The sequence below is a fragment of the Phragmites australis genome, chromosome 15 (assembly GCF_958298935.1).
Source record: "Phragmites australis chromosome 15, lpPhrAust1.1, whole genome shotgun sequence".
Lineage (NCBI taxonomy): Eukaryota > Viridiplantae > Streptophyta > Magnoliopsida > Poales > Poaceae > Phragmites > Phragmites australis.
The window spans coordinates 9,520,749-9,539,258 of record NC_084935.1 but is presented as its reverse complement, the minus strand read 5'-3'; the positions used below and the strand labels follow the sequence as shown (position 1 = coordinate 9,539,258).

General features: G+C 42.5%; 1 protein-coding gene across 2 annotated transcripts; it reads left to right on the top strand.

Moving 5' to 3' along the window:
- The first annotated feature begins 8,480 nt into the window (after positions 1 to 8,480).
- Positions 8,481 to 17,372, top strand: LOC133892445 (probable potassium transporter 14). Of its 2 annotated transcripts, XM_062333224.1 has the most exons (11): positions 8,481 to 8,913; positions 11,797 to 12,025; positions 12,126 to 12,374; positions 12,533 to 12,583; positions 12,700 to 12,960; positions 13,383 to 13,435; positions 13,530 to 13,644; positions 13,783 to 14,037; positions 15,280 to 15,626; positions 15,721 to 15,802; positions 16,541 to 16,586. In XM_062333224.1, exons 1-10 carry the CDS (start codon positions 8,620 to 8,622, stop codon positions 15,796 to 15,798), a joined length of 1,932 nt encoding a protein of 643 aa, XP_062189208.1. In that variant the 5' UTR covers positions 8,481 to 8,619; the 3' UTR covers positions 15,799 to 15,802; positions 16,541 to 16,586. The 2 variants fall into 2 exon arrangements, with proteins under 2 accessions (XP_062189208.1, XP_062189207.1); XM_062333223.1 differs by having other exon boundaries at positions 15,280 to 15,802; positions 16,541 to 17,372.
- The last annotated feature ends 1,138 nt before the right edge of the window (positions 17,373 to 18,510 follow it).

Sequence of the window (18,510 nt, the reverse complement as noted above, 5' to 3'; positions counted from 1 at the left end):
ACCTTGGACTGTCCAATCCAATATGTCTTCGGACGCGACGATCTGTATTTCGGCGCCATCGAGTTCAAGGGACTTCCAAGCAGAGCGAAGGGAACAGGGGGCTAAGACTAGGCTGCCCGAAGGACTCAAACTTGCTTCGTACAAGAGCAAAGACTCTAAACAAAGGCAAGGTGAAATTTTTTTTTGACTGCCTCTGTATTTATAGGAGAAGTCGAGCGCGGTTAACACCACTAGCATCGAAATCTCAACCGACGCCGGAAAACGCGCTCGGATAACTACTGTGAACATTAAATGCAAACAGTTACCCCTAACGTTTCAACAGGTCAAAAAAATAATAATGATAAAAAATATATATATTATTATTATAACAACAATAATATCAATAATAAAACCAGGCTTTGCCTCCAACTAACTTCGATAGGCCGAAGGGGGACGGCGCTTAGATACCTCAAAATTCTATAGGCTCGGCCTATCGAAGATAAACCTTGCCAGTAGGGGGCTACTGTTGGGGATCATCCCCAGCCGTCCCCATACCCGAGGGCAACTGCGAAGTTAGTTGGAGTTGGAGTCATCCACAACCGGTCCGATGGATGCGAAGACTGGTCTGCCCCGACTACCCGGCGAAGCTACAGTTCGCGCTCCAGGCCTTCGACAGGAGGCAGTGAAAACGGGGCCAGGCCTCCGCCTGATGGATGCGAAGACAGGACCAGGCCTTCGCCTGGAAGTGGTGACGACCGAGCCAGGCCTTCGCCTGGTGGTGGCGAAGACAAGATCAAGGCTTCGCTTGGAGATGGTAAAGGCAGCTCATCGGAAGGCTGGACGGAGAGGGCTTCGACACCCTTCGGTTGAGAAATAGCCGGATAGTGGGCCCAGCTGTTATGGGTACTGTTGTGATTATGGGACCATGTTTAATTGTACCATATTGCCCCCGGATATTCCGGGAATGTAGTAGGTTAGGGGGTAATAAGTGTAAACCGGGTCTGTGATTGCGGGGGTGTGGGCTATAAATAGAGCCACAGTGTAAACGTAAACAGGATTCCAGACTGTTCATTCTCCAGTACACGTCACATAACGGGCCTTCGCCAGTTCTACCCCCGAAGGCCCCATCTTATCTGGGACTTCGATCCCAACAGCATCCCTAAGAACAACGGCTGTCTCACACGTGTCGACATCACTGGAATACTGGGAGGTAGGGATGAAAGTGGTACAGGAATATCTTAGTTCCGGCCCGTGACCATTTCCCTTTTTACCCCATTGTTTTTGTTTTCTCGGATCTAACTTGGGAACGGGACGGTGATTCTTATAATCTCATTTTTAGGCGGGATATTCTAGTTTTTAGCCTGATTCCAGAGCCGCCCGAGCCCATGACCGAAATGGGGAGCCATCCACAACCCTAGCCCTAGAAGCCGGCCGCCGCTGCCATCATCAGCCACCGACGACAGTCGCCATCGCTAATCACGTTGCTCCCTAATAGTGCCATCACTCGCTTGCGGCTGCCGCCTTAGCCCCTGCGTTGGCCACCGCCATCAACAATCGTGTCCCCACCGTCTTTGCCCTCTGTGCCGGCCATTGTCGCCAACCGTGTCACCGCCACCTTTGCCCTCTACGCTGGCCGCTGTTGCCAACCACGTCGTTGCTACCTTTTGCCCTCTGCGCTGGCCACCGTCACCATAATGCGCCATGTCATTGCCATCTCTTGCTGCTTCGTCATACAGCCACCCAGCCTATGCCCGTCGCACCATCACCGCTGGGTTGGTGCTCCTCACCCCTCAGTCGATTCCGCCACCAAGTGCGTCGCTTGGTGTCTTCTGACCCGATTTTACAAGTGACCTAACTTCAATCATGGTTGGAATCACAAGTTCGGTTCGATAGTTGGTGCTGTACTGAGTGGACAAGCAGTTTTTTGTTCTGAGCAACGGCTCTGCACTCGCTTAGGAAGACTCAGTTAGCCTATCAGCTACAACATGCGAGGAAGCTGAGGAAAAGGCCACTGGTCTACAAAGGATTGAAGATGGCTCAGTGATCTCAGACGAATGCACAGTCAAATGGAGAATCATCACAGATAATGCGCGTCATTTTTTTCATGAGACTGCTAAGTACTTATGTGTATATCACTGTCATGTACTTAGTGTATATGGTTAATTTTACAAACCCATCACTTTCTTAGTATAATAGTCACAAAACTACTACTTGTTATGGCTATTTCATAAAACTGCCACTATCTTGGGTTTTTTCTCACAAAACTACCATTTCTGCGATTCGATGAATCTGCCGTTCGAAATTTACTGTACATCAATAGTACTGTTTATGGGCATGGTGGTCTTCTGTTTCTCCAAAAATCAGTTGTATTCTATCTTTCAAAAAATCCTATAACTTTTCGTACGTATTCCATAATCCATGTGAAATCCATTTTAATTGGATTCACACAAAAATTCTGTGTAAAATTTAAATTAAAATTCTCCAAAAAATACTACCTTTATAACTTCTAACAATTGTTAGATCCTTAAATAAAATCCCAAAAATATGGAAACATTCACTAATATTCTAAGTATGTTATGTAATAATTTCTAAAATTATTTTTAGCCCTAGGTTATATGTTGAAAAAATGGGTTACTTTATAATGCTCTGTTTATATGCACCGTGATAAAATAGATGGAAATAAAGTATTACAAAGGAACTCACTTTTTCACCATATAACCTAGAGCTAAAAATAATTTTAGAAATTAGTACATAAAATAATAAAAATATTAGTGAATTTTTTCCAGATTTTTAGATTTTATTTAAGGTACTAACAATTGTTAGAGGTTATAAAGGTAGCATTTTTTTGGAGAATTTTAATTTAAATTCTACACATGATTTTTATGTAAATCTAATTAAAATGAGTTGCACATAAATTATGAAACACATACAAAAAGTTATAGAATTTTTTGAAAGACAAAAGACCACTAATTTTTAAAGAAATAGAAGACTACCGTACCATAAACAGTACTATTGGTGAACATTAAATTTTGAACGACATACTGACGGAATCGCAGAAATGTTAGTTTTGTGAGAAGAAATCTCAAGATAGTGGAATTTTTGTGAAATAGCTTAAAAAAGAAGTAGTTTTGTGACTATTAGATCAGGAAAGTTGTGGGTTTGTGAAATTAACTCTATTATTATATTTATTTCAATGTTTCAAGTCATGAACTTATGGTTTTGAGGTTCGGTCTTATCGATTTAATCTCCAGTTTCTGTACGATACCGACATATTTCTGTTTGGATTGGTTCGTTTTCATATAATTGGCAATCCTATTGTAGTATCTAGGCATCTAGGTAAGTGGTAAGTATTTCGGTGATTAATGACAACTGTATCATTATGACTAACATTTGTGTTTTCAAGGATATCAAAAATTTAGTTCACAATGATGAGTGGGTTTCTTAGCCTAAGGTGATATAATAGATGATCAAAGGATATATTCATCAAGATTAAGGATCTTTATAGTTCTAAGTATCGCAAAAAGGTGAAGGACACTTATAGTAGTTTAGGTCTTTTTTCTTAGTCTTTTGATCGTACTATAAATAGGGGCTAAGAGTTGTAGTTTGACCTAATTAAGCCTAAATAAGGTTGGATGCACACTTGTGAATTTATAGCACTAGGTAGCTCAAAGAAATCTATAGATCCTGAGCTCCATCCACCAACCCGCTGACTCGCTGCCGCCTATCGCCACCCGCTGTGCGCTAGAGAAGCCTTACCGCCAACCAGTGCACTGCCCTCGCCTGTTCGTCGCCACCGTTGGTTTCCTCACTGTCAGCCACCTCCGAGCTCACCGTCAGTCTCCCTGCTCTTCATCTCTTTGAGGTGAGCACTCATCTTCGGCCAAAACTTCAAATTGCTCATGCTCTAGTTTGAATTCATCAAATTTGCTCAACTTTCATTCTAATTCATGCTAAATCCAACCAAATTTGAGCAATCCTCTGATCATGTGTTGTAATTAGAGCCTAATCCTGTACATTGACCACCTAATAGGGCATGTTGATCTGAATTGTGCATCAAATTGCTCAATTTCTTCAAACTTAGGTCAAAATGTTGCTAATTTGTCTCAATTCATGTGCCTTTTGATCAATTTGTTAAAATTAAAGTCAAATCATTTGAAAATTGATCATTACCTAATGTCGCAAACCTGAATACATAGTACATTCATCAAAATTCTCCACAAATTCTTGCTTAGGACTCAAATTCGGGTACAATTCGTTCAAATTTCTTAAACCAAAAGTGTTCGCTCATCTCTCTTTGTTGTTTTCATCCTCTAGATGGGTCATGAACATCGTGCCAAGAGCAAGGTAGTTGTAGAGCCAAAGAAGAAGAAGTCCAAAGCGTAGAAAGAATGGGATCGTGCAGTCACAACAGCAAATGCACAGCATGGTTTTCATATTAGGGACAACTCGTCCACACCTCGTCGGTTCTCCTATACTCGTTCTTCCATGGGGTCAGGTTTGACACCTTTTGGCCTATCACGTAGCCGGAAGAGGGCTCGTCAAAAGCTAGAGATAGAGGAGGAGGAGCAGCCTCAGGGGAAGCAACCCCAGCAGCAACCAGAGCAGTAGCCTCCAGCATAGGGTGAGATTTGCTTGCGTGACTTGACGTCCTTCAAGTCACCAAGAATCAAGAAGTGAAGTCCATGCTAGTCGAGGAGTGGTTTACCCTGTACAGAGATGAGAGGGGTAAATCCCAAGGTTTTGGACCATTCTACAAGAGAGTTTTCGTGCATCTTACTTGAGGAGGAATGTCAGTTTGAGCAAGCATAAGACACTCAATTGGCACTATATGCAATTGGCTACAAGAGGAGTTGACTTGAGACCTCTCTTTGACATCTTCCTAGGACTCTCAGCTCTGCTTACAGTGGTGGACAGATATGTTAAGGAGTGAGTTAGAGTCTTATATGCTACAGTGTGGATTGAGCCAGAGCGCAACTTCATTGAGTTCATGTTTGAGGGAGAGCAGATGAGGTTGTACAAGAGCAACATGCTAGAGGCCTTGGGGGTTCAAGCGAGTGAGAGGTGTTTGCACGAGGTCGTTCATCCGAACGCCAACCCCCCTCGCCATGGTCTCGTTGGAGGAGTCTTCCCTACAGACGACGAGATTATGCCACTCTTTAGGTAGCCTTTCGTCCCAGGTTCATCTCGCCTATTAGATATTCTTACACCTAAGGCAAAGGCAATTCACATGGTCATGAGATGCAGTTTGCTGCCATGAATTGGATACGCATAGTTGATCACCAATTTGCAGCAGTGGCTACTCCTCACCATTATCACTTACTAGCACTTTGATATTGTGGATCTGATTCTATGTGAGATTTAGGACGTGATAACCGATGGAATGACGATGGTTAGACAACAGCCGTATGCACACCTCATATCTCATATACTTGCTCACTCTGTCAGGTTCTCGGGGTTCCTTCAGGCTTACGAGCAGTTATCGAGTTACTTCAGATAGTATATTCCTACTGCTCCTACAAATAGACATCATGGTCAGCGTACGATGTTTCACACATAGCAGTAGGTGCAAGCCGAGGATAGAGAGAGAGTTACAGTTGAGGACCAGGCCTTAGTTGAGGCCGAGGCAGAGTTACCTCAGGCGTTCTTTGACTTGGACAGTGACAGTGACTCAGATGACGTGGACTACTTCCCACTAGTTGCTAGGTCTCACGATGCCGAGGCAGGAGGTTCCTCTCAGGCTGCACCACAAACTCTAGCTCCTCCTCCTTCAAAACCTGAGATGACACCTCCTGTACCTCCTGTTGCTTAGTCTTCCGAGCTTGCTCTCATTCTTCAACAGATGCAGTAGCAGTAGGCTATTCAGCAGCAGCAGCTGGCAGCTCAAGCGGAGATGCAGGCAAAGCTTTAGGCCAACTATTTGCATCAGCAGGAGTACACCGGATGGCCCGGTGTTACCAGAGATGAACACGCCGAAGTATTGCTTGGGTCAAGTCAAAAAGATCTTAAGTACATCATATAGTTTGATGATCTAAGATTCATTAACACTGGAGTATTTTTGTGTGGTGACGTAGCACAAAAAAGTTGAAATCCGCTTGAATGTTTTGGCGTGTAAACAAGGCTACTCTAGAGCATTTATTGCAGAGAGGAATTCAGCAAGGTGTTTGAAGATTATGCACGTGGGATGGTCCGGCGTGTACACCGAAGTATACTGCAGAGTATTTCTTGCAGAGAAGAATTTCAAATTCTAGATTTCGTGGTTCTACACGCCGGATGATCCAGCGTAATCCGGTGTGTGCCCGGAGGCTTCGTCGAAGTGTTTAATAGGCTTAACAGCTAATTGACAGCTAGCAGTTGGGAGTGGTTGAAAAGTATACACGCTGGATGTTCCGGCGTGTGTAAGTCAGTGCACGTTGGATCTTTTGGTGTTCACTAAAAAATGAGGTAGCTGGACAACGACTATTGGACATCTAGCTTATAAATACCCCTCACTCGGTGTCACTTTGATGTCTTTAACCTAGAGGAGATTATACATTGTGTGTGTCATCAAAAAGCAAGAGAGCACATAAGTGATTTGCAAAGTCTCTAATTGAAAGATTAAGGGCATCATTAGTGTTTTGAGAGTAACAAATATAGATCTAATTGTAGTTTAGGCTTGATCTTGGTCAAGTAAAGTTATTGGCTTGTTACTCTTGGTGGTAAGCAACACCTAGTTAGTCTTAAGTGATTGAAGTTTTCTCAGTGAGCTCTTAAAATTCTTGTGGGAGCCTCCAGAAGTGGGATGTACTAGTTTAATGCATGTCAATCTAGAGATAGAGAAGCTACAATCATGAGGGAGTACTTGAATTTTGGTGACTTAAGTGGGAGTGATATCTTAATAGATGCTCCTTCTAGGACAAGGGGAGTGCCAACTCTTCAATACCTCGGGAGAAATTGATGTCCTCCTGTTCATTTTTCTACTTTCTCGTATTTACTTTAAACATTTATATTCTTGCAAGTTTTAATTCTATAATGTATTTAGTGTCTTTGCTTGCTTGTTTTGTTGCTTTGCTCTAATTTGTCCACGTAGTTGTATTATATTTTATTTAGAATAAGATTGCTATTTGTTTTAGTTTTTGATAGAAGTATTTTTAATTAGAGTTCAATTCACCTTATTTCCTGAGTCATCTGATCCATTCACCTATGTTCTTTTCTTTCCTAGCTTCCCCGTTTTCATTTTCATCTAATTAGGAAAGTATGAAAGTAAAAATGGATAGAGGTTTTCTCGATTGAATGAATGCTGTCCTGAATAGCTAGCGTTTGACATATCCTCGTACATCATGCTGTAAGCACCCATAAAGCTTCTGTTTGAAATATGAATTTGCCCTAAGTGAATTCGACTTTCATGAATATCTAATTTTTCGCTACAAAAGCTTTTCAATTTAATTAGACGAACATTCAACACAAATTTTAACTCCATCCTTGAACCTTCAACTTTCGGGGAGGACTCAAGTTCAAAGCTTCTAGCTAAAGAAATCCAGAAGTTTTCAATAGAAACAACCTACTTTCAACTAGCAACTCGAAAACTTTGAAGCAAAGATTGTTTAATTTCAACAAGGACTGTATAGCTAACGGTGGAACGTAGGCTACATAGAGACGAGACGATGGCATTGGCATTGGCATTGGCTAGCTACGGAACCAGGACTGGATACCTCCTTGGATTTGCCTTTGTGCGACACTGGTGGAGTAGGAGTTCTAAATATACCAATTCCTTTCCAAAAAAATATACCAACGGAGATTACGCTTTCAATGGCGAAGGGGAACGAATCAGAAGAAAGGAAATGAAGAACATGGAACATGGTTACAGCTACGTGGCGTTGTCGCCCCTACCACTGTATCTCTTTGTGTAAAGTCGTTCCCTTCATGCCAGTAAGATCTTACGGTTTTTTTTTTGGCAGCCTTGGCAGTCGAAACCAACAACCGGAAAGTTTGTCCAGCATTTTACAGCCTTGGCTATCAACTAGATTTGTTTTCATGTCTATAAGGTGTCGTTTGACTACTAATTTTTATAATATTATATCAATATATACTAATAAATTATATTTTTATAAAAGCTTTTCTGAAAACAAATCTAGTCATATAATTTTAATATAGTCAATCTTGGTAGTTTCAAATATATCAGTGGTTAAACTTTTAAAAGTTTGGCTGCATGGATTTTAAAAGGATAAATAAAGAGAACGAATGTAGTAGGATTTAAATAAGAAAAATAAATGTATAGATTAGAAAAAAAAGGAAATTTGATTTATGTCCAAAAGTTGACCAATCTTTGAAATATATCCGAAGTTGATGTTTTATCATATTTTTCATATAGACTAATTTGTAACAAAGTTTATCTAACATCTCTTACCGGTAAAATATATAATTAAAAATAATTAACTTTAGATATATTATTAAAGATTAATCAACTTGAAACCTATAATAATTTTCCAAGAAAAAAGACCATTGGAGTAGAGCTGTATCCCATCCCACGGCTGCAGTTCTGTTTCTTCTGTCCTCGTCTCACCCCTTCCCCTTCCCCACTCCCGCACCCCTCGGCGCAGCACCCGAACCCGTAGAAGTAGAACCCTTCACGCGCACGCCTCTCCCCTCTCCGCCCCGATCCGAATGGAGACCGGGAGCGGCGGCGGCGGCGGCGGAGGGAGGCTGCCGAAGACGGAGTCGGCGGAGATGCGGTGGGTGGTACCGGGCGGCACCTTCGAGGAGGACGAGATCGAGAGCTCCGACGACGGCGGCGCCGACACCCCCGCGGCCGCCTCAGGCTCCCGCGGCGGCGGGTGCTCGGACGACGACAACTACGAGGAGGACGAGATGCTGCGCCAGCGCCTCGTGCGCACGGGCCCGCGCGCCGATTCCTTCGACGTCGAGGCGCTCGATGTCCCCGGCGTGTACCGCCACCAGGTCCGCGCTGCCATCACCCTCCCCCGCTCGTTGGTTGAACTGCCTTTCGGTTTCTGGTGCGCGCCAGGTGTTTGCGGTGTTGCCTATGCGAGGCTGCGCCACGCGACTTCCCGTCGCCTCCTGCGCGCGTGGTGCTTGTTGGTATTGCCTGCGGGATCGCGATCGAGCAATGTCTCGTGTAGTCGTGCTAGATGTGTCTGCTTTTGCGCTATTGCTTTCTTGCGTGAGCTTTTGCCGTGGTGCTGACGGGGACTTGATTGGTACGGAGTGGTAAGAGTAAGACCATGAATGTGCTAGGGTGTCTGCTGTGGCCTATAGTTTAGTTTGGTCTGTGTATTTCTGTTGGGCTGTTTTGGTCTGTGCATGCGTGCGAGGTTTCTGCTACTTACTTGGGTAGATTACTAGATTGTATGAGCTTGCTGGCTTGGGTTATCTGTGGCTGTTGTTTGCGCGTAAGCTAATGCGCCCTCTTAGTTGTTTAAATTCCTCGGTAGCATCGATGCGTGAACTCTTGATGCTTGTGGTATTGCTTAGGTCAGTGTCAGTCCTGGTTTCCTGCATAGGCTGTTACATGTGGGTAAAGTGCTTGTGTTGTTTCTTAGATGCAAATGTTTGATTCATGCTCTTTATAAGGTTGTAATGGCTGTCTCGGAGTCTCCATTTTTTATATGTGGTAGCAACATATCTAGCCCTCGTTCTTCATGACATTTATGGTGTTTCTGCTACATACGATGCTTGTGATATGCCTTTTGATGTGGTATTTTGAACAAGCATGGAAGCACCAAGTTAAATTAGATTTGTTCTGTTCTTTATCTTTGGCTTCATGAATACCTACTTGGATGCATGATTGGTTCTTGAGCATTTTTCTTTAGAATTTAGATTAATGTTGAATGATTTAGTTTGATCTGGTAGTTGGTTGGTTCAATGGTGGACTTTCAGTTATTGAATGGTTGGCTGGTTGCCCATAGAGCATAGACAGTGGAGTTAATGCCATATATATATTACCCGAGTTTATAGAAAACAGTGTCGGCACTTGACTACAAGGGCCACTATGAATATAAATCTCCACACATATAGGAAAGAGCAAACTTTCAGTTGATATTACGGATAGCAATGGAGGTATTTCTCATCTTTGTGGTTCCACTGAAAGTCTGAAACAGTTGAAGCTGGAATGGCCATGATGATGGCAAGGGAGTTTTCTGCTCGTCACCTTATCATACTGCCCCATCTCTAGGCTTGCCTAGAGTTGGCTGAACTCTTTCAAGTTATGGGGATGTTTGGTTATGTTGTAAAAATACTCACCTTCTTTTATTTGAGTTGAGTGCTTTGCAAGAATTTCAAAGCATTGTTGGATGATTTGCTCAGATTTTTGCCTGTTCGAAGTACGAAAAATCTGTCCACCTCAAGATCTCCTTTAAAAGCATGCCTCATTTGAGAAGCCAAATTTTTGAGCTTTGCGCAAGGTTGTATACTTGTACCTGCACAAGGTTAGCCCTTGAAATACTTTTCCTGACAGTCCGAGGCATAGAGACACTGACCACAATTCCTATATTTTAACACGATACTAGCCTTCTATGACAGCCCAGAACCTCAACGATGCATTAAGGAGATGGAGATATGGAGGTTTTGGTTTTGTTCTTTCCAATTTGGTGTTAGAGGTCCAATGCCACTTTGGGAACTAATTAGTGCTGGAAGGATATGGTGAGGAGTGCACTGAGGGGTGTCCGCCTAAGTGAAACTACTAGAGTCAGTAAATGAGGACCATTTATTTTCTCTAATGACTTGAGAGCAAGCTGGGAGATGTGCCTTTGATGAGGCACCTAATGTAAACACGTCAGGCAAGGTGACAAACTCACAAGGCTTGGTCTCATATTCTCATGATTTGAGGACAGAGAGATGATGCAATGCATGCTGCAGAAGCAAACTAAAAGGGACCCTTTCAGTTGCATACTACTACTGTTGTAGTTTCATAGGCATGGTTAACTGACCTGATCCAGCCCGGCGGTCTGACTGGAGAAAAACTGCACTCAGCACTCTCTGCTGGGCTGAATCCTCTCGTTGGCAAACGACGTGCACCCCATTCGTGCCTAAATTCCATAAATACTGAGAGCATTGGGTTTCGAATCGGTTTCGAACCTGAACTGCATCTTAGTGCATGACCAGGCAAACAGACCAGACTAATAGCAACCTTGTTTGCTTATGTGAACTTGCATCGGGAGACGTGGTCCACTAGTTCGACCAGTGACCTGGTGAGTGGTGACCCTTGACCTTGACCAGGTCGAGGTCCAGGAAGTATCTGTTAACAATTTTCATTGGTCTTGTAGTCTGATTCTTGAAGTTCTTTAACTAGGCTGCATTTCTTTGGATGCAAGGATTTTGCAACACAGTGTCCTGCATCCTCACCTTGTAAGTCATAATTCATTAACTTAAGCCAGAGAGATAAGGGGTGCTTTTACAGACTATGTCCCCTTTGTCCCGGAAATCTTGATGACAATATTTAATAGTCTTAGTTAATGTTGAAATGGAATAACACGGCCGATTAGTGTTTGGACAAAAAGTTTTTCCGTCCTCCCATTTTGAGGACTCACAGAAATGTGAACCCGTTTTGATGCAAATGCCATAAAAGATCAGAAAATAGAGATCACGCTGTTTTCAAAATTTTCTACAAAATTATACTCTGACAAGTTTGATTCGATCATTTTTTTTTCATTGCCTACATTCACCATTTCCCTATTGAAATTTGCTGTCATGGCAAATTGACTAAGTTGCAACTTTAATTCAACATTTTCTACTCCAGCTATATGTTTACTATACAGACATCATGCATGTGTAGTATGCACGAGTATATTAATGCTGCTGGTACCTGTGTTGTCTTCCTTTCAGGAATTTACCTTAGGCAGGAGTATTGTGCTGACTCTTCAGACGCTAGGCGTTGTCTTTGGGGATGTTGGTACCAGCCCACTGTATACCTTTGATATAATGTTCAACAAATACCCTATTACTTCAAAGGAGGATGTGCTTGGAGCACTCTCACTTGTAATATACACTCTCATTCTAATACCATTTCTGAAGTATACTCTGATTGTTTTGTGGGGAAACGATGATGGAGAAGGTATGCTTCTCTCTATGTACTATGGTACTAAAAGTAAATTAGGCAAAAACATTCTTCTTTAAGCTTTATATTCAATATTTGTTTTCTGATTATTTGGCAGGAGGGACATTTGCTTTATACTCGCTAATATGCAGAAATGCAAAGGCAAGTCTGCTTCCTAACCAACTACCTTCTGATACCCGTATATCAAGTTTCCATCTGAAGGTGCCTTCAGTAGAACTTGAGAGGTCTTTGAAGATCAAGGAGCGTCTTGAGACTTCATCTATGCTAAAGAAACTGCTTTTGATGCTTGTTCTATTTGGTACTTCTATGGTCATAGCAGATGGTGTTGTCACACCAGCAATGTCAGGTTCATGTCTTTCTGATGCATTGTTCATTGTATTTTCATATTTTGCTCTTCACCTAGTTGGGTGATCTGCATGTTTGCTTTCCTACTAATGTCATGCTACACCAGTTCCCCCCTCTATAAGAAATAACTCCATTTTGTTTCTATGTTGAAATCTTCAGTGATGTCTGCTGTTAATGGCTTGAAGGTTGGAATATCTAGTGTTAATGAAGGTGACGCCAAATTGTTTGTTTATTGATTCTTGACAACATATGGTGAAGAAAAGAACTAGTTTGCATTGATCTTTAGTCATGCTCAATGCTCACCATTTGCTATAAACTTTTGGCAGGTGAAGTGGTCATGATAACTGTTGCATTTCTTATTGTTCTGTTCAGTCTACAACGTTTTGGAACAAGCAAAGTGGGGCTTGCTGTTGGGCCTGCCTTGTTCATATGGTTTTGCTGCCTTGCTGGGATTGGAATTTATAACATCAGGACATATGGTTCAGAAGTATTACATGCGTTCAATCCGGTTTATATATACTATTATTTTGAAAGAAATCCCACTCAAGCTTGGATATCCCTTGGAGGCTGTCTTCTATGTGCAACAGGCATGTGTTTTGACCATATTGTTTGATTCTGTTTGTAATATACTCTTGAAGACGAAATGAGAACAGAATTTTTATTTTGTAGCTCTGCTTTAGTTATGTTAACCTGGAATGAAATATATAGATTCAACATATAGCCCCTTGGACTCATAAAGTAATAATGTTAATTGGTAGTCCGATAGCAGATTCCGCTGCTGCTATTGTTGGATTCTGTAAAGAAAATGATTGACCCATGACCCGGCATATCATCCAAAGAAGCACAAAATTCCAAAAAGTTCAAATTAACAGCTAATAACATTGATTCAATTGTTATCGACATATAAGAAAATTTCTCTGAAAGATTTCCTAAAAGCTAATATAAAGAGGAGCATAGTAAGAATGAAAGATTTTATATGATAAGATAGTAACATGTAATATTTTTACAGGATCTGAGGCCATGTTTGCTGATTTATGCTACTTCTCTGTTAGATCTGTTCAGGTATCCCCCCCCCCCCCCTTTACTGTTTAGGGTTCAATGTTGTATCTTCAGTTGACATAGTTGATGGTAACTTACTATTTCTCATATGTTGCAGTTTACCTTTGTATTTCTTGTTCTTCCATGTCTTCTACTGGGATATCTAGGGCAAGCTGCATTCCTTATGGAAAACTTAACTGCAAATCAGCAAGTCTTCTTTTTGTCTATCCCAAGTAAGGCAAACTGGTTTGTCTAATTACTATCTACTGTTGCACTATGCTGAAACAAAATTCTGATACAATAATGAAACTGGATTTGGTTTCGCTAGATGTTAAATCCTTTCTGATAGATAATTTCAATCCATGTTGCAGGACATGCATTTTGGCCAGTGGTGTTCATAGCTACTCTGGCAGCACTAATTGCTAGTCGTGCAATGACAACCGCTATATTCTCAACCATAAAGCAAGCAACAGCTCTTGGCTGCTTTCCACGCCTCAAAATTATTCATACCTCTAGAAAGTTCATGGGTCAAATATACATCCCGGTGATGAACTGGTTTTTATTGGCTTCTTGTCTGGCATTTGTTACGGCATTTGGGAGCATAAACGAGATTGGCAATGCATATGGTACGTGATGTGTGCCATGATTATAAACGAGATTGGCAGTGCGTCTACGATGCAATCTAATTTACATACCTTCAACTCTATTTTCTGGATACTTCCTTAACGTACTCTCCACCCTGATTTCCTTTTCCTGCAACATAGTTCTCTGCCTGTATAAACAGCACCTCATTTTACAATGCTATGTACTGATGATCTAGAAGGCATAATTTACTATGATTTTATCATGATCAAGTGTGGATCTGAAGTTTAAACAAGAAACAAAAAGAAATTTAAAAATTTGAATCGATTCAAATGTATTTCATAGGAACTTGGCCAGATAAGGGATAGCAGAAATCGGCTGGTGCCCAGGGGAACCAGCATCCCCATTAGCGAAAATACGATTTATCCGACATGTTACAATGGCCCCGTTAGGCACAGCTCTAAATCCAAGATTTCTTGGAGCTAAACCTTGCTTCAAGAAATCTTGGATTTGGAGATATGGGTGGATTGAGGGTATTTAGTTGAGCCATAGCTCCAAGAAATCTTGGATCTGGAGATGTGAGTGGATTGAAGGTATTTAGTTGAGCCATATGGTTTTTATTTTGGGCTAAAAATAGAAGTTTAAACCTCTTTATTTTATCATACAAACTCTAGATACAGCATGGATCTCGAAGCTGGAGCTGTGCCAAACAGGCCCAATGTTTCAGAAATTCCATAAAAATCATGTATGTAGTAAATCCCCTTGAGGAATATGCTCAGGCTCTCAGCTATGTTTCTACTCCAGGTCTCCTCCTTTTGAATCCATATAATCTTGAGATTTCCTGCACTGGATCTGCTGAACATGGGCCTATCATGTAGTATTGTACCTGATTGTTGAAAACAGTGGTCTGCTGAATATTTATCAGCATTTGGTTGCCATTTCCCCCCCTTGATAGTCTAGGTGGTGTTTTTGCCTCCTTTACTCCAATGTCCAATTGTTATCTTGATTAATATTGAACACTAGTTATTGCCTGGAAGGAAAACACGATTTCAGTGATTCTTAGGAAAAAGAAAACCCCTATATTCAAGCATTATCTTGTTATGTATATGGTTGTTTTCTTCCACTTTAGTCTCAGTATATGATAACCCACAGTTTTTAACATGACAAATCTCAGTATATGTTAATCCGCAGTTTTTAACATGGCGAACTTGCTGCTAAATTACTTTATTTCTCTACTCCAATCACCGCCACCACAAAATCTTTCTAATACCTGGTCTTGGTTGCAGGCATAGCTGAACTTGGGGTCATGATGATGACTACTGTCCTGGTAACCATTATAATGCTTCTGATATGGCAGGTCAACATCGTTGTAGTTCTATGCTTTCTCACCCTTTTCTTGGGGCTGGAGTTATTTTTCTTTTCCTCAGTTTTGGGAAGTGCAGCAGATGGAAGTTGGGTTCTTTTGGTATTTGCAGCTGTACTGTATTTGGTAATGTACATATGGAACTACGGAACCAAGTTGAAGTACGAAACTGAGGTCAAGCAAAAACTTTCGATGGATTTGTTGATGCAGCTAGGCTGCAATCTGGGTACAGTGAGAGCACCTGGAATCGGATTGCTTTATAATGAACTGGTGAGGGGAGTTCCTGCAATCTTTGGTCAATTCCTCACCACACTTCCAGCCATTCATTCAATGATCATTTTTGTCTGCATCAAATGGGTCCCAGTTCCTGTTGTGCCTCAGAATGAGAGGTTTCTCTTTCGTCGGGTCTGCCCAAAGAGCTACCATATGTTCCGCTGCATAGCCAGGTATGAACTTCATTTTTTTAGTTTCTGAAAATAAATGTAAAATGTGATTACCTCCCAAAATGATGTTATGTCTTGAAGTTTCTTGGCATGCTCCATTGAAACCTTGAGGCAGGCTCAATGCGTCTTCTCATGTTTGGCACTAAGACCTCTATCTGTTTGTGTTTCATGTAATGCCTATTCTGGATTTAGAATCTGCTAGAAAGCAACTGCTCTGTTGGTAACTCAAGAGGCTATTCTGCCAGCTTTGTTACTGTGTAAACAGGGCCACAGGACAGGTGCTCTGTTGGGAGTGTGCTATAATTTACTGCTATCTTTAAGTTGTGAAGTGATGTATTTCTTCTAATTGCTGACATTAGGTGACTCATGGCTGTTGTGCCACACTTTTTAGCTTGACTTTTATCCGCTGTTATTTGCTTGCACTATTATCCTGTTGTTAGGGTTGTGCTCATCAAATAAGGGTTTTGTTGTGTTCTATTTCTTGCTCTTTACCTCTTTGGGCACTACCCAGATGCTTTTAACTCTTACAATGGTTGTTGCCCTCTATGATACTGGTAGAGCTACACGTGATGTCTCAGTCTTGGGCATCACGTTCCTTGGTCATAACCTTTTCCCTTAAGATACAATCTATCATGTCTATTTACAGCGTGTTAATTCTACAGCCATATGGTCACTTATGAACACTTGTTTAGTCATTGATTATGCATTATCCGCTTGCATGTTGATCATTCATGTTTGCAGGTATGGGTACAAGGATGTGCGCAAGGAGAACCCCCAAGCATTTGAACAGCTTCTGATAGAAAGCCTTGAGAAGTTCATACGGCGAGAGGCTCAAGAACGCTCCCTAGAGAGCGATCGTAATGATGACACAGACTCTGAAGAGGAGGTTGCTTCTGCGTCATCCAGAGTTCTGGTTGGTCCCAACGGTAGCATCTATTCTCTTGGTGTTCCACTTGCCGAGTCTGCTGGTGCTGATAACTCAACCCTAGGATCAAGCATGTCATTTGATGGATCTCTGGATGAGGCAATGGACGGGAGGCGACGCCTAGACAATGAGCTCTCTTTCATTCACAAGGCCAAGGAGTCAGGCGTGGTGTACCTCCTAGGACACGGGGATATCAGAGCTTGGAAGGAGTCGTTCTTCGTCAAGAAGCTAGTGATCAACTATTTCTACGCGTTCTTGAGGAAAAACTGCCGGAGGGGCATAGCGACACTGAGTATACCCCACACAAGGCTGATGCAGGTGGCGATGCAGTACATGGTCTAGGGTTTTCTACACCCACTTTTCCCTCTTCAGCAGTCCGGATACTAACTCGTGGCTGTAGATACTGAGGTGCGAGACGTGTTTCAAGCTGCTGCGTTATTTTGATAGAATCAGCTCTAACAAATCGGATGTTTACCAAATGTTTGATCAAAACCTACCCCATTTTGCGAAAAATATTATCTAACAAGAGAACCCCTCTTACCATGTCAAGATATATACTGTTGTCTGGACAAGCCTTTTAAGCCACCCCATGTAACTTGTACACACCATACATCCTGCTATGATCTGCCTGGTGGCTTTTGCTTGTCTGCTTTTGCTAAGAATGAACAGACCGCATACCTGCTGCACCAACCAGGAGTCAGTCAAGTTCTCCATTCTGCACGGCCGCGTACCTGCTTCTGACTGGAGCAAGATCCATGCTCTTAAATACTGATTACCACTACGCGTGCTAATCAAACAGCTTAATCAAATTGCCCGGTGCCGTGGTCTTCTCTGGCAGCCAGCAGGGGTGGATCCACTGTGGGAGCCGGAGGGGTTCAAGCCTTTTTACTCTGGGTGTACCTGGGAGCCTTCTAAATCTTCCTTTAATTTTTGCGTATGAAAGAGGAAGAATAAAAAGAAAAGGAAAGGAGAAGAAGAGGAGGAGAGCCTTTGGGATCCGCCACTGCGGCAGGTACGGAGCGGAGTGGCCTAGTGGGTGTAGAATAAGATCAGATCGCAGCCTCGCATCTTCGTTCTCTCGCACCTAATACGTTGTCAATTCTCGCGTGTCGATACGTGTGTCGTGCTGCTGCTGCAGAGGCCCGGATCGCAATCAGCGAGACGGACGGACGGACGGGTGGCCGTGCTAGGCGGTGTCCCGAGAATCCCCAGAGAAAATACGAGACCTGGCTTGAGTGCGACAGGTTCTAGTGGGCGTGTGAGTGACCTGACCTGTGTCAAGGCTCTGGGGATGGATTGGCATGTCGGCTACCGGCGGCACGTCTGTGCTCTTCTTAATAAGTATATTTTAGAAAGGACGGTTGCTTCTTCTTATAATTATTCATCTTCCATTTCCTTTTGTTTGGATGGATGGATGGATGGATGGATGGAATGATGCTGACCCTTGCTTAGTCGCCGTGACCATCTTGGGTAGTTGGATTGGAATGACAATCAAGAGTGATGGAGTGGCGATTAATCCTTTTTTTTCAGCGGAGGGTGATTAGGCGATCGAGTTAGTAGCAACCCGCAAGACATTCCCTTGGGACCATGGTGCTTACGGTGTGATGCGGCCATGTGGCCCACGCGTGAGTGGGAAGGGAGGGGGAGGAACATGTGGGGTGCATGGAGCCCAGCTGCCCAAGGAATCAGTACTCGTGTTGGATGGAGAAACTCCTACTGCTTTAGCAGTAGCTCCATATGCTCATAGAAAGAAGCTCCATGTTCTGTCTATTAAAAAAAGTTCCAT

Coding starts and splice junctions, on each gene's coding strand:
- LOC133892445 (XM_062333223.1), top strand. CDS start 8,620: ATGGAGACCGGGAGCGGCGGCGGCGGCGGCGGAGGGAGGCTGCCGAAG. Junction 12,375..12,532: donor TGTCACACCAGCAATGTCAG/GTTCATGTCTTT, acceptor TGAAATCTTCAG/TGATGTCTGCTGTTAATGGC. Junction 13,436..13,529: donor TCTCTGTTAGATCTGTTCAG/GTATCCCCCCCC, acceptor CATATGTTGCAG/TTTACCTTTGTATTTCTTGT.